Raw genomic sequence first — 15,642 nt, forward strand, 5'->3', positions numbered from 1 at the left:
GATTTTCCATTGAATTACTTTGCTCTCGAACGGGTGGGAATCTCTAAAGAACGAGTGCACTATTTTTAGAGTGTTCGAATTTCTGATTTCATTTCGCAGTACGATGGATTTTCCCAGAGTTTATATACACAGAGTTGCGCGAAGAGACTTCTTTGAATGCCTCCTCTTCTTCGTCTTCGAAAACAGCCCCTATCTATTTTGCTGGGCTGCTCGATAGGTAGACGGTTTGACAGTTCGATAGGTAGATTTGGTTTCACTCTTCGCGCAACTCTTCATTCATAGACTCTGGATTTTCCAACACACCGTCGTGTTTATTTCGAATTTTTCGAACACCGGCTTTACCTGTCAAAGTATGCATGTAAACAAAAATAGTTCGGTATCTTCTCCCTAATTTCTGGTAATTTTCTTACGATTCCCGCTTGATTTTGTACTTTATAACAAATCTACCTTAGCTGGCGGTAAGTTCATGTATAAAGCTAGCTAATCCAGTGATTGCTTCTAGGCGAAATGAACGAATTCAACCACAAAACCGTGTTCGTGTTGGACCATACGCCGTACTTTGGAATCTCGTGCGAATCGCCCATCGATTGCGATTTCATCAAGAGCAAAATTCCGATACCTCCGATCAGCAAAAGTCTGTGGACATGTGCCGTGGAGGCATCGGTCGAGTACTGCCGGATCGCGTGGGACTTGTTCCCGGCGGGGAAGCTCATCCGGTTCGTGGTCAGCGATACGGCGGCTCACATAGTGAACACTTGGAACGTAAGCACCCAAAGTTTGACCCACGTCATGAATGCCATGTCGATGGTGGGCGTTCCCCCGAGGCAAACCCAAGCCAATGACTATTCGGTCATACATGGGTTGAGGGCGGCCATTGAGGCGCTGGCCGAACCGACCGATTTCCAAAAGGAACAACTGGCGGGGAAGGAGCACACGGTTTATAATCTGGGACGGGTCATCTGCATCACTTCGGCGCGGGACGATGCCAGCATGAAGAGCCTGGAGGACATTTTCCGGACGGTGCTGGTGCAGCAAAATACGATTTCAGGTAAGAGTGGAACATAATTTTACCTACACTTACTTTATCTGATATGTTTTCCCAGACGAGCTCGATTTTGTGCGAAATTTGCAATAAGTTGTGATTGTCATACATTTGAATGATAGAACGATTTGAAATCTATCGATTGATGCGTTAAAATCATTTTACTTTACTGTTTTCTCCTTTTCAAGCGAACCACAAAGAATACCTAAACATTGACCGGTGCCACCTGGTCATCATCAATCTCTACCCGGCGAACATGGAATCGATGGTCAACAATCGGGGCTTGATCGACATTTCTCCGATTCTGAAGTCGGAAATTCATTCCAACAAAGCGAACAGGATCTCCAACAAGCTGACCCATCTGATATTGCCACATTTTGATCTGGCAAGTACGACGGTGACGGGCATTCCGATGAAGGAGGAGCAGAATGCGAGCTCGAGCGCGAACTACGACGTAGAGATATTCCACGGAAGCAAAGCCCATTCGGTGTTTTTGGGCACGGAACTAGTACTGCCACACAGTATAAAAGATGGTTCGGATTACGAAACGGTGACGCTGAAGTGGTGCACTCCGAGAAGTTGTGGCTCGTCGGAAATGCAACCCTGCCTGGCGCAGTGCCGTGTTACTCCTGTAAGTAACTTTCTTTTATCTAATCAAATCTAACAGTTGCAAAGTCAGTATTAAAAAGCATCTCGGAAATACCGCAATTTCTTCTTGTATTCTGGGCACGTCAGGAGTCTGTGGAGTAGGGCGATTCAGAATTTGAAAACGATTGAAAATTCAATCTCCCATATCTTCCTTACCATAAAATAGAGTTCTGTGAAATGTTCTTCTTTTTCGGCAGTTAATTTAAAGGTGGTCCAAACAGTGTCAAAAATAAATAAAAAAAAGTACTAACATCAAAAGTCCATAGAAATTTCTGTATAAACCTAGGGAGTCGATGCCGGTTATGGACCCTTTGCGTATTATGGACCCCCTACAGAAAAACATAAAATTAACACTCAAAGCAACTTTATTCCTATGAAAATTCACCGGGGGAACTTCGATTACATTGTTAGTCAGCAGTTTCAGGCAAAATATTTGGTTTGAGACGCATAAATACAGATATTTGAACAGTTTTGTACATGAAACCACACAAGAGGGTCCATAATACGCATTTCCAGGTGGGTCCATAATAGGCTCGTCGGCAGCGAGCCGGATTACATGGGAATCAAATGGAGGGTCCATAATACGCAACGTCAAATTTGTAAACAATCCTATTATGAACCCCGGGAGGGTCCATAATAGGCATTCGGACAACAGTTTTTCAAATGCATATTTCACTGGAAAAATCGAATGATTTTGTATGTTTCATAGACGTATTATGAAGTAAAGACATTGAATTTGTCATTGAATTGAATTGACATTGAACTCCACAAAACGTATATGCGTCTGAGATATCATTGCGGAAAAGCGTTCAGAATGAATTTCAGCTACTAAGGGGTCCATTACTAGCATTGAAGCCCTACATTGTTTATACAGAAAATCCTATGGACTTTTGATGTTCTACACACGTTAGTACTTTTTTTTATTTATTTTCGATACTTTACACCTTAAAGGTGCATTTGTGTGGTTTTAAAATTCAATAGAAATAACTGTAATGTAAGTTACAAACTTATCATCTCATAATTAACACTCATTCTTCAAAACTTAATGAAGAATGTTGCTAAAGAAATAAATCCCTTTTGAGCCATTTTTGGGGATGCTTGTAGATGTTTGCAGGGCTATTATAGTAATTAATTATTATAATAATCCCATCATATCTGTAAACTTCTATCTTAAAAAAGTCACAACTTGCAATACATTGCCGTTCGTGCGCCGCAAAAGATGGCATGCTTTTCTTCGCATGTTTTGATCGTTTATTTGTTTATACTACATCAACAGGCAAGTAGTAGCCCAAATGATGTCTTAAAATATATGTATATGCAAACATTAATAACAAAGTACAGTGACGTCAAAAACAATAAGAATGAATTTAAAAACAAATATTAAATAGTCAGGCAATAAAATTTAAACTAAACACTTAGACTAATTATCTCGTTCAGCGAAAAACAATGAAAATCTTCGACGGGGCGTCTCTCGGGTAATGTTGAAATTAAACAATGAAGATACTCTGTTGAAAACTCGCTGTAGTCCACTAAGAGCACCGTGAAGTCCATAATTTGTACGAAATAGAGGCAGTCTTAGCATGATGTTGTTGCGAAGCGAGCGTGGTCGGACGTTCAAATTAATTTGTTCCAGAATAGTTCCACAGTCGATGCGTCCCTGCAACACATCCGCAATAGTCAAAGCTCTTATGGCATTCCTTTTACTGAGCTCAGAGATGTGATGCCACGATAATTATCTACGTCACGTTTTCTCCCTTTCTTATGCACTGGAAACATGTTTGCTACTTTCCAGCATGACGGAAAGATTCCGGTGGAAAGTGATAGACGAAATAAACTGTGCAGCGGAGTAAGCAAACTGTCGATATGCTTCTTGAGGACTACTGACGGAATTCCATCTGGTCCAGGGTTATACGACGACTTGAGTTGCAATGCGGCCCTGGAAATGGCATTATCGTCAACATCGAAATTGTTCAGCGTTTGTCCGTTTAGAGGAGCATTGTTGGCTGCTAGGATGACTTGTTCATTACTTTTTTGAACGTCGCTGAATACGCTGGCAAATTTGGAAGAAAACAACTGGCATATCTCCTGGAGGCACGTTGCGGTTCTACATTCCATTCCATCGAGGATGGAAGACCAGACTCCTTACGCTGCTCATTCACGTATTTCCAGAAAGACTTAGGATGGCGTTTAAGTTTCTGCTCAATGCTTCGCTGATACTGCTGGAAACAGTGACGACTGACTCGCTGATATTCGTAGTTCGACCTTAGATAGTAACAGCGCGATGAAGGTGTTCGGTACTTAGTGAACTTCCTTAGAGCAGCTCGCTTGGCCGACTTCAACTTCCGCAGTTCACTGGTTTGCCAAGGAGGTCGGGAGGCATTCCCAGACAACCAAAATGTACGTATAACGAAATCACCTGGAGGCTCTATATGTGCAAGATTTCACTTATAAGATGTTGCGAAACGGCCTTCTACGTACAAAAGTGGAGGCGATATGCGTGCATATATTATGTGATGAATAATAACATACAATGCGAGTGTATAAATATTCTACCGAACTAACCTGAAATATTATGCGACTTAACTTATGATAACAAATGATGATTTGACAGCTGCTACGAATTAATTCGACTTACTTTGTACGTGTGTACGGGGCGAAACAAAATGTACAAATGAACTCAGAAAAGAAGTGTTTTATGCGAGGAAACTCATCAATCTGACGAGTTTATCCACGGTGTTTAGCGAGTTTGATGTAATTAGTATAAATAAACGAGTTGTACCGTGAACTTTCATGCGATTTCTGGTTGTCTGGGTTGTGTTGTGCTCTTTTCGGAACGTGCCTATCAATGATGTATGACAATACATGTGCAAAAGTTTGCGCAGCTACTTCGATGTCGTTGTGATCAAGAAATGCTCTCCCAGTGGATGGTGGCTAACACATCTGCGATGCTACGATGATCAGCTTTCGCGTAATCGTACGACACGGTAGCGGGGCGGTTGTTAAAATCGTGTACGTGGTTATTATCAACGGTGATGATCAACGGAGGATGATGAGGGACTACTTTCACCAGCTCGCAAGGTGCCGCCTCAATTATTGGAGCTTTATCTTGCAAGCAAACGAAGCAAAGATCCAAACTTCGATTGTTTTCGTTGACGATATGGTTGATTTGTGCCAACGTGGCAGTGCTGTAATTATCGAGGAGATTAGCTGCGCATGCAGGGACGATCGTACAGGATCCGGATAGAGGAAGCCGTTGTCCGAGCGTTTCCACGAAATGCCAGCTAGATGAAATCACCCAGAATGAAGATGTCGTCAACAGGATTGGCAGTTGGCAGGTTCGATCACCTAGCTCGACGGATACCCAGACTTGTTCCAGGCAACTCCACAGATCCTTTTCAACTGCCTTTGCTTTTAAACCGTGACGAACAGCCACAAGTACTCCACCTCATGTAGATTTTCTGCTATTGCTAGGATTTCGATCGCAACGGAACACTTCATAATCGATCCCAAGCACCTGACTGGACAGCGTTCGAGAGTCAAGCCACGTTTCGGTTAGAACGATGTTATCGTAGCACGTATCCGATACAGCCAAGCGGTAGTCGTCAACACATGAGTTCATCCCGCCAACGTTCTGGTAATACATTAGTGTATCTTGGTTGCGCTGCACTGCTGGGACGCCGATATCTCTGGAAGGCATTTGTGCATCAGGCAAAGACTGAGGGTTCACAATACTAAAATACTCGCCGTTGTTAGGTTGTTGGAAGACCCTCTCTCCACTTCCGACAGCAGGGCCGGAACGACTATGATGAACGAAGGCAGCAGGAGGCAGGACTGCGTCGGAGGGATTGAGGACTTCCATTGGGCTTTCTAAGGTGCGTTCCGGGTTTCCAGTAAGCGTATCCAAAGTGCTGAAATACGGATCGGCATCAGGGTTCGAAGAAGCAACAACTTGATGTAACAACTTGCCTGACAAAGGAGTCTGGAAGATCTCTGAACCACATCTAGCATCAGGACCAGGACGACTGTGATGAACGCTGGCTGGAAAAGGCACGACTGAGCTAGAGGTTCCAGAGACTTCCAAAGTGCAATCTGCAGTGCGTCCTGGTAGTATGGTAGATGGATAAATGCGTTTTCCTTGTAGTCTTGGAGGCCTCGGTGTTAGTTGAATATTGCTTGTTTCAAGCTGAGATTGTCTAATGGTGAGTATTCCAATGTCGTTGCTATTATGCTGGACAGCATTAGAAGGAATGCTGGAATACGGAGGCTGATCAGGCGAAGAATGGATGTGTACTTGCCTGAGAAAGAAGATTGGGAGACCCTGTCACCAGTCTCGACAACAGGTCCAGAACGACTTCGATGACAGGAACCAGCATGCGCGACTGTGTCGAGTGGATCGAGGGCTCCCTTAAGGCGGCAGGCAAAGCGTTCTGGATTACAGGAAATGTTGACACGTTCAATCACGTTACTCCGATACGCAATATTCGAAATTACCCAGCTAGATTGACTCCGGTTGAGGGAGTGGAAAACTGTGATGCTCCCAATTCGGGCGACACCAGGGATGAGAAAAGTACTGGAGCAAACATTTACCGCCTCTACATTTACATCTTTCTACACGACCATCAAAATCCAAAGCAAACCATGACGGTTCAAAACAAAAAATGTCACGGCTCTTCAAAAAATGTAATCTTCTTCTTCCTAACGTTTTTCAACCCCGAATGCGAAATGACTCGAGCACAGTGGTGACACGATTTTTGCGGGTTTTCGGGGTTTTGCACTTTTGCTCGATAAAGGCAGTATGAAATTGAACTTGTTTATATGTATCGTAACGGAATGATTGTGGTCTTTCTGTTAGAGCTAATAGATTTCAATTAGTTGAAAACACAAGCGGAATATTAGCGATTGAATGATTTAACACTTTTTTCAATCATTCAGCTTGGAATGGCTGCCCGAAAATGGTCATAGTGGAGAGACAAAAACAGTCAAGCAGTGTGTGAACCGTTGGCAGCGCAACGCCTGATGGTATTGATGCTGCTGCTGCTTTGTGTTTTGGTGGAATGGCAGAATCGATGAACTGTGGTGAATTGTGGTCACAATTCCCAAGACTGGGCGACACCATAACTGTCGGCGTATTCAATCGGGGTAACCATGAGTTTTTTGCACTTAGATCTTCAAACTCGCGGAACAAAATTCCTTTTGGCCACGTGTCAGGGCTCAGTGCAGTCTGACGGAGTTTATGATCAATGCCAATCTTGTAGGAAATGAAGTTTAAGCGGCTAGCGTCAATTCCACGTTTTACGAGTGGAATCGCCTTGACAGGATCTTCACTCTGCAAACAGTCTTTTAGCCAACTTTTCTATTGCTTCCGGTTTGACACTCGGATGGACACGAGAAAGATACAGCCAGAACAACTCAACCGGTTCGGAGACAGTAAGTATGCTGGCGGTAGTTGTTTCTTTTGTGCCACCTAGCAGCGGTTTTGAAGCAGTCGGGTTAAAGTTGATCTCTTCATCACGGCGTCTTTTTGAGGGCGGTTGTCGAGAAAACGATCCAGATTCACGCAAGAAGGCGGACGATGGAGTCATACGCTTAGACAACAGAGCAATTTTGTAGCTGGCAACGCTGACACTGGGGAGTCCCCCGCCAGCTTACCTAGTGTGCGTATGGATAAACGTTAGAACAAAACTGTCAGATGATCTGTCAGGCACGAAATGTCATGAATACGTAATTTGTCAAGTCATTGGATTTATGCAATTTAGCAGAATATTGTTTATTACGTAAGAATTATAAAAACATAAATTTATATACTAGATTTACCGAGTTTGAACTAAAATTGAAATTATTACAGAAGCAAAGCGGAAATATTTAATTGTAGAGTTTTTGTTGGTAGAATTGAAGTGTTGGCGAACTAAAGGGAGAATAAATGTAAGTTTAATTGAACTCAATGTAAACAAAAATTAACCCGCAATAAATTTACAGCTTTGAGCTATCTTGATCGGGAACACAGACGAGTTGCTTCTAAGATCTCCGAAATCATTTCACCAACATAATCTCAAAGATTTATTACGGACCGTTTGGAGAATGGAGAAATCATTCGTTCGTCAAACTCGTTCAAAGACGCAGGCCGCGAATGTCGAAATAGCTTCGGGACCTGTAGGCCAAGACCTGGATCTGTCGGAAGACGAGTTTGTGCCATCTATAACCGATTTCGAGCACGGAGAGGACCTCGACTGTGCGGTGTGCACACGTCCCAACAATGCCGAGTTGTATATGGTTCAATGCGGAAGATGCAAGCGTTGGCACCATTTCACTTGTGCGAGAGTGGATACCAATACCGTTAATTCGAAAGAGTTTTGCTGTGCGAAGTGTTCATCGAAGCGATGTTCAGGGCGGTCATTTAGATCTGTATCTGGCCGGTCTAGCGTGACAAGTGGTCGCAGTTCGCACATTGACCTTGAACTCCAACGTTTGGAAGAGGAGAGGCGTGCTGAGGAAGAAGTAGAACGAGAGCGCTTGCGGCTAGAAAGAATTCTTATCGAGAAAGCCGCTAAGGAAAAATTAGACCGTGAAAAGCAGTTCATAGCGAGAAAACATGAACTACTCCGCCAAAAGGACGAAGAAAACGGAAGTCAGTTGAGCCGACGAAGTAGCAGAAGCAGCATAAAGAAAGTGGAGGATTGGGTTCAGCAACATGTCACTTCCGCTAGTGGCCCCAACGACGATAAGGTCCCTGTTCAGCCAACAAAGCAGCCATCGGTTGTATCGTCTACGCCGCTGGGAAGCAGTGAAGTCGGTACCAGTGAGCGTCAGGCCGTCACTACGCAGCGAGCATCGTTACCTCGTACAATAGGTAGCGTTACGATCGGGGAAAGTCCAGAGCGTACTGATGTGGAGTTCCCAAAGTTAGAGATGGTGAATGTTCAACAATACGCACGACTATTGGAGGAGTCACAATCCGTTTCAAACCTCGTGCCGACTTCTGAGCAATTAATGACCGGAACCAATCCGAAGATTATCAAAAAGATAACGAACCCCACCCCTTTTGAAATGTGGCATCGTGAAACTTGCGGACTTCGACGGCAACGTGAATCAGAGATGTTATACCAAGGCGACGACGAGAGAAAGCGCTATGAAACTCGATTGCAGGAAATCGAAGCTAGCTTGAAAGTTCAACGAGAGATGGAGCAGAAGCACCTGCAAGAGAACGAACTGAGGCGGAGACGAGAAATGGAATTGATAAATCGATTGAATCGTCTGGAAGACCAACATGCGGAAGAACGGAAACAATCGAAAGATGCGGAATGTGCGTTGAGGAGGCAACTGGAGGAGAGTCAACTCCGGTTCCAAACCCTGGAGGCAGAGCGACAACAGCAGCTAGCAACACAAGAAGAACAGCTACGCCAGTATCGAGAGCGAGAGCATCGCCTTACTCAGCAGTTGGAATCATTCCGTCTACACGATCAACACGAACAACTACAGTCGGTTCGATCACAAGAGGCTACTAGGTTGCAGACACGAGATGCCGCAGTTCCTCTTCAGCAAAGTGATGTGCCTTCTATAGGGCCAGGTAGTTACGTGAGTAATCCGCGAAAAACATTGGTAAGTGACGCCCTATGTAATCGTTTGGAGCTAGATTCATGTGCAGGATTCTACTCTGGTAGAGATACACCCTTTTCTAGTATGTCAGGCAGGGCAGGAACATATTGAACTTACAATATAAACCAAGATCAAGGACCGACACATGTAGGGCACCACGTTCAAAATCAGTTCAACCCGTATAGTCCTCCAGAGTTGAACGGCCTTGATAGCAATAATTTTCTGCAGGGACATTTCGAACCTACTAGGCAACAATTAGCAGCTAGGCAAGTGATTCCAAAAGAGCTTCCGTTATTTTCTGGGGACCCAACTGAATGGCCACTCTTCATTAGTAGCTACAAACACTCAACAATCTCTTGCGGCTACTCAGATTCCGAAAATCTACTTCGCCTACAGCGGGCTCTGAAGGGTGTTGCCAAAGAATCGGTTAGTAGTTTTCTGCTTCATCCGTCAACGGTGTCACAAATTATGTCTACGCTACAGACGTTGTACGGTAGACCAGAACAAATAGTGCATCATATGGTTGCCAAGGTCCGCGCAACTCCTGCTCCAAAAGCGGACCGCCTCGAAACGTTAGTCCAGTTTGGTCTAGTTGTCCAAAACCTTTGTGGACATTTGAAAGCGATTGGAATGGATAGTCACCTTTCAAATCCCATTCTGCTACAGGAACTTGTAGAGAAACTTCCGCCTAATATCAAATTCAGCTGGGCTCTGTATCAAGAGCAACAACCGGTTGTCAACTTGAGTACGTTTGGCGACTACATGACAAAGGTAACCGCCGCAACAAGTGGAATAACTAACGTTTTTCTGACTACGAAGCATCCGAAGGACGACAATCTAAGGATGAAAGAAAAGGCATATGTGAACACTCATTCAGCATACGAAAAAAAGTCTGGATCTGCTAATGGTATCCGGAAAGGAGAGTATCAGCAATCAACAAATACGAGATGCAGCAAAAGTGAAGAGATAAGGGACTGCCCGATGTGCAAATCTCACGAACATACCGCTGAAAAGTGCACTGAGTTCAAGCAACTGTCGGTGAACGAGCGCTGGAAGTTCGTGAAAGAGCAGAAGCTATGTAGAAGATGTCTCATCGCACACACTCGCTGGCCTTGTGAAGGGGAAATCTGTGGAGTGAACGAATGTCAAAAACGTCACCATCGACTGCTTCATTACGACCCCGAATCAGAAAAACTGTTGGTTACTGCGAACGCTACCGTCACGATCCATCGACAACCTGTTGCTTCGACCTTGTTCAAGGTACTACCGGTAACGCTTTATGGGAAAACTGGCTCCATCGACACGTTCGCTTTTCTTGACGATGGTTCGTCGGCAACACTTCTGGAAAAGGCGATAGCTGACAAATTAGGGATGGACGGTAAAATGCTATCTTTATGCATGCAGTGGACCGGTGGAATCGATAAGAAGGTTGCTACAACTCAAATCGCAAATCTGGGTATCTCTGAACTCGGGAGTAATATGGTGCTGCAGTTGTCAGAAGTCTACACCGTGGAAAATCTGGGACTTCCGGAGCAGACAGTAGATTATATCGAGTTGACAAAGCAGTACAAACATCTGCGGCGTTTACCGGTAAAGAGCTTTGACAGAGCCAACCCTGGATTACTGATTGGAGTCAATAATATTCATCTCCTAACAACATCTAAAGTGCGTGAAGGGAAAGAACAAGAACCAATAGCAGCGAAGACACGTATCGGATGGGTAGTTTGTGGACATTTGCGCGGAGAAGAGAGTCAACTTAAACATCGCCAAATGCACATTTGCGCGGAATCAACCGAGCTAGATCTTCACAATTACGTCCTAGAGTTTTTCTCGGTGGAAAGCATAGGTGTCGCTGTTGCGCCGAATCTTGAAGGGACAGAAGATCAACGTGCTCGCCAAATTCTTGAAGAAACGACCGTGCGAAAGACAAATGGAAAATTCGAGACTGGTTTGCTATGGAAACAGGACGACTTCGAGTTCCCTGATAGTCGACCAATGGCGGAACGCCGTTTAAAATGTCTTGAACGCCGTTTGGCGAAGAATCCACAACTGTATAACAGTGTGCGTCAACAGGTGGCGGATTATGAGTCAAAAGGGTACATACACATAGTGACAGAAGAAGAGAAGGCCAAATTCGATCCACGCCGCATTTGGTATTTGCCGCTTGGAGTGGTTTTGAACCCGAATAAACCCGGAAAAGTGCGCGTAATTTGGGATGCGGCAGCCAAGGTGAATGGGATCTCGTTGAACACGATGTTACTCAAAGGTCCGGATTTGTTGACCCCGCAATTGACCGTTACGTTCAAATTCCGGGAACGACAAGTAGCATTCTCCGGGGACATCCAGGAGATGTTTCTTCAAGTTGGGATTAGAGAGCAAGATCGGAGTGCACTTCTCTTTGTTTTCCGTGACTCTCCCTCCCAGCCCATTATCACAATGGCATCTGATGTAGCTATTTTTGGAGCGACGTGTTCTCCAGCACAGTCGCAGTTTGTGAAGAATCTGAATGCGGCAGAGCACGCGCTGGAGCATCCACGTGCGGCTGCAGCAATTACGGACAGACATTATGTCGATGACTATCTCGACAGTGTCGATACAGAAGAAGAAGCTATCGAGTTGGCGTTAGAAGTAGCGGAAGTTCATCGAAAGGCCGGGTTCCACATCCGAAATTGGGTTTCAAATAGACCCAAGGTTCTAGAGGCTATTGGAGAAGCAAATCCAGCTACGGTGAAGAATTTAACAATGAATAACCAGAGTGGATTCGAACGCTTGCTGGGAATATCATGGCTACCTGATGAGGACGTGTTCTGCTTCAAACTGGGCCTGCAAGGAGATCTGGAAGAACTGGCGAAAGGAGAAATAGCCCCCACCAAACGGATGATGCTTAGTTTCCTCATGAGAATATACGATCCCTTAGGGCTAGTAGGTTCCCTAGTCATCCAAGGAAAAATACTTCTTCAGGACGTATGGAGAGCTCAAGTTGAGTGGGATCAACAAATTCCGGAAGACCTTTTCGGACGTTGGAAATTGTGGATACTAGTTCTGAAGGAATTAGACAACGTGAAAATTCAACGCTGCTATTTCCAAGGCTACGATCCTGCGTGTTACGATTCGATGGAACTCCACATTTTCGTTGATGGAAGCGCGCAAGCTTATTCCGCTGTCGCCTACTTTCGCGTGCAGGATAAAGGACGGATACGATGCTCATTAGTTGCGTCAAAACAAAGGTTGCTCCATTACAACTGTTGTCAACCCCCCGGATTGAGCTACAAGCAGCTGTCATCGGTGCACGCCTGCGCAAAACAATAGAAGAAGGTCATTCTATAAGGATCAAGCGAACTTGCTTTTGGAGCGACTCAAGTACAGTAATATCCTGGATAAGATCAGACACGCGACGCTACCGACAATTCGTAGCATTTCGCGTCAACGAGATTCTGAACTTGTCAAAAGTTGAAGAGTGGCGATGGCTAGGCACGAAGGCAAATGTAGCAGACGAGGCAACGAAATGGGGAAAAGGTCCAAACTGTAAGCCAGATAGTAGATGGATGAGTGGACCAGCGTTTTTGTATGAAGAGGAGAGTGATTGGCCGAGCAATGAGCTAACATTATCGGATGAAACAACAGAAGAAGTACGTCCAGCGTTTGTAGGCAGCCATCTCATTGACCTTCCTGTTGTCGATGTGGATCGTTTCTCCAAGTACGAGCGACTATTGCGAAGCATAGCATTCGTACATCATTTTTGTTATGCTGCAACGCAACGGATAAGAAAACCACTTCGTCTTCAACCAGGAGTTTTAAACTGTGAGGATCTACAGAAAGCTGAGCGAAGTTTATGGCGAATTGCGCAGGCAGAGCACTATCCAGATGAATTGGCTATATTGAAGCGTAACGTGGACACGAAGCCAGGACATCAGGTGGCGTTGGATAAAAGTAGTCCTATTGCAAAACTACCACCTCTGCTGGATGTTCATGGAATCATACGGCTCGATAGCCGCATTGCAGCAGCTGAGTACGTCAGCTTCGACACTAGATACCCTGTTGTTCTGCCGAGGCAACATCAGGTCACAAAACTTTTACTGAATTGGTATCACCGCAAATATCAACATGCGAATAACGAAACCATCGTAAATGAAGTCCGGCAGAAGTTCTATATTGCCAAGTTGCGGGTTGAAGTACGTTTGGCTGCTCGTCGTTGCCAATGGTGCCGTATTTATAAAGTAAAGCCAATAGCTCCAAAGATGGGACCACTCCCAAGGATCCGGATAACGCCGTTCCTACGGCCATTCACCTTTGTAGGTATCGATTATTTTGGTCCCTACTACGTGAAAGTCGGCCGCAGTACAGTGAAACGTTGGGTTGCTCTTTTTACTTGTCTGACTGTCCGGGCAATACATATGGAGCTAGCATACAGTTTGTCGTCAGATGCGTGCAAGAAGGCCATACGTCGGTTCATCGCTCGTAGAGGAGCACCACAGGAGATATATACGGACAACGGGACGAATTTCGTCGGGGCTAGCAGGGAGCTTCAAAGCGAGTTGCGAGCTATTAACACTGCGATGAGCAGTACGTTTACAGACGCAAACACTAGATGGCGGTTCAATCCTCCAGCAGCTCCCCATATGGGAGGCTGTTGGGAGCGCATGGTGCGTTCTGTGAAGACTGCATTGGGTGCATTACCTTCGGCGCGAAAGTTGGACGACGAAGAATTCATGACGCTTTTGGCTGAAGTCGAACACATGGTCAACTCACGACCATTAACATTCGTCCCACTAGAAGATGAACAACAAGAGTCGTTGACACCGAATCATTTTTTGATGTTGAATTCAAGTGGAGTACGCCAGGCAGTTAAGGCTCCTGCGGACGCTAAGAAAGCTCTGAGAAATGGATGGAATTTAATCCAACACATGTGTGACACATTTTGGCAGCGATGGATCGTCGAGTATCTGCCAATTATTGCAAGACGAAGCAAATGGTTCGAAGATGTACCACCGATTAAGGAAGGAATGTTAGTGGTGATTGCAGATCAGGGTAACCGTAATGAATGGATACGAGGTCGGGTGATCCGTACATACCCTGGTAAAGATGGAATAGTGCGAAGAGCAGACGTGGAAACTCCGAATGGAGTATTATGCAGACCGGTCAACAAACTTGCAGTTCTAGATGTAGTTCCAGATGGTGACGCCGGAAAGGACTCCAGGCGCCACGGGGGGGAGGATGTTGCTGGCAACGCTGACACTGGGGAGTCCCCCGCCAGCTTACCTAGTGTGCGTATGGATAAACGTTAGAACAAAACTGTCAGATGATCTGTCAGGCACGAAATGTCATGAATACGTAATTTGTCAAGTCATTGGATTTATGCAATTTAGCAGAATATTGTTTATTACGTAAGAATTATAAAAACATAAATTTATATACTAGATTTACCGAGTTTGAACTAAAATTGAAATTATTACAGAAGCAAAGCGGAAATATTTAATTGTAGAGTTTTTGTTGGTAGAATTGAAGTGTTGGCGAACTAAAGGGAGAATAAATGTAAGTTTAATTGAACTCAATGTAAACAAAAATTAACCCGCAATAAATTTACAGCTTTGAGCTATCTTGATCGGGAACACAGACGAGTTGCTTCTAAGATCTCCGAAATCATTTCACCAACACTTTTCAAATGGTTTATTGAAAGATCATCTGGTAAAATTATAATTGTTCTGAGTTTTACAAAGTTGGTAAGATAACGTATTGTTTTGAATAATCTGAATCATTAAAAGTTGTTGAATAAAAAAATGGAACATTTTATGTACTCTGGGTTTTTATATTATACATCTATTTATTTGTAATTTGTAATTTGAAGTTATGCCATAATCTAGGATTTCGGGTTTTTTTTTAATTGACTGTAATATTTAGTTCAAGTGATTTTATTATTCTTTGAAAATATCATCATTCTTTGAAAAACAAGTTATTTTATTACTCAACGTTGTGAACATAATGTTTTTATTTTTTATTCTTTTGAAATGTCATCGTTCTTCGTAATGAGCTGCTGATCTTCATCTAATGGAAACATTCGGAGAAAGTGCTCGGGATTTTTCTTTGAATTGCAGGTCTTGCAGATTTTTGAATGCGGATATCAGAATTAAGACGGCAGCAAAAATTTTCTTTAAGGAAAACCTTTATGGCGAAGTGAATGTTAGGTGTCGGTAACTCTACTTATGGCCAATTGGCTTATTGAGACTTCCAGCTTAATAACATTCCTTAAGCAAATATATGGCTTTGATGACAGTGTTGATGACCTCGGGTGAATAACAGAGTTTGTAGTAGAAGCTTATTTATTAAAAACTAGTGGTCTCGGCAAACTTCGTCTTGCCATC

General features: G+C 44.1%; 1 protein-coding gene across 2 annotated transcripts; it reads left to right on the forward strand.

Moving 5' to 3' along the window:
- The first annotated feature begins 308 nt into the window (after window positions 1-308).
- Window positions 309-1,721, forward strand: LOC110680999 (protein asunder-like). 2 transcript variants are annotated; one of them, XM_021856765.1, is made up of 3 exons: window positions 309-397; window positions 490-1,048; window positions 1,231-1,721. In XM_021856765.1, exons 2-3 carry the CDS (start codon window positions 508-510, stop codon window positions 1,704-1,706), a joined length of 1,017 nt encoding a protein of 338 aa, XP_021712457.1. In that variant the 5' UTR covers window positions 309-397; window positions 490-507; the 3' UTR covers window positions 1,707-1,721. The 2 variants fall into 2 exon arrangements, with proteins under 2 accessions (XP_021712457.1, XP_021712456.1); XM_021856764.1 differs by having other exon boundaries at window positions 327-397; window positions 503-1,048.
- The last annotated feature ends 13,921 nt before the right edge of the window (window positions 1,722-15,642 follow it).

The sequence above is a fragment of the Aedes aegypti genome, unplaced genomic scaffold (genome assembly GCF_002204515.2).
Source record: "Aedes aegypti strain LVP_AGWG unplaced genomic scaffold, AaegL5.0 Primary Assembly AGWG_AaegL5_hic_scaff_22_PBJ_arrow, whole genome shotgun sequence".
NCBI lineage: Eukaryota > Metazoa > Arthropoda > Insecta > Diptera > Culicidae > Aedes > Aedes aegypti.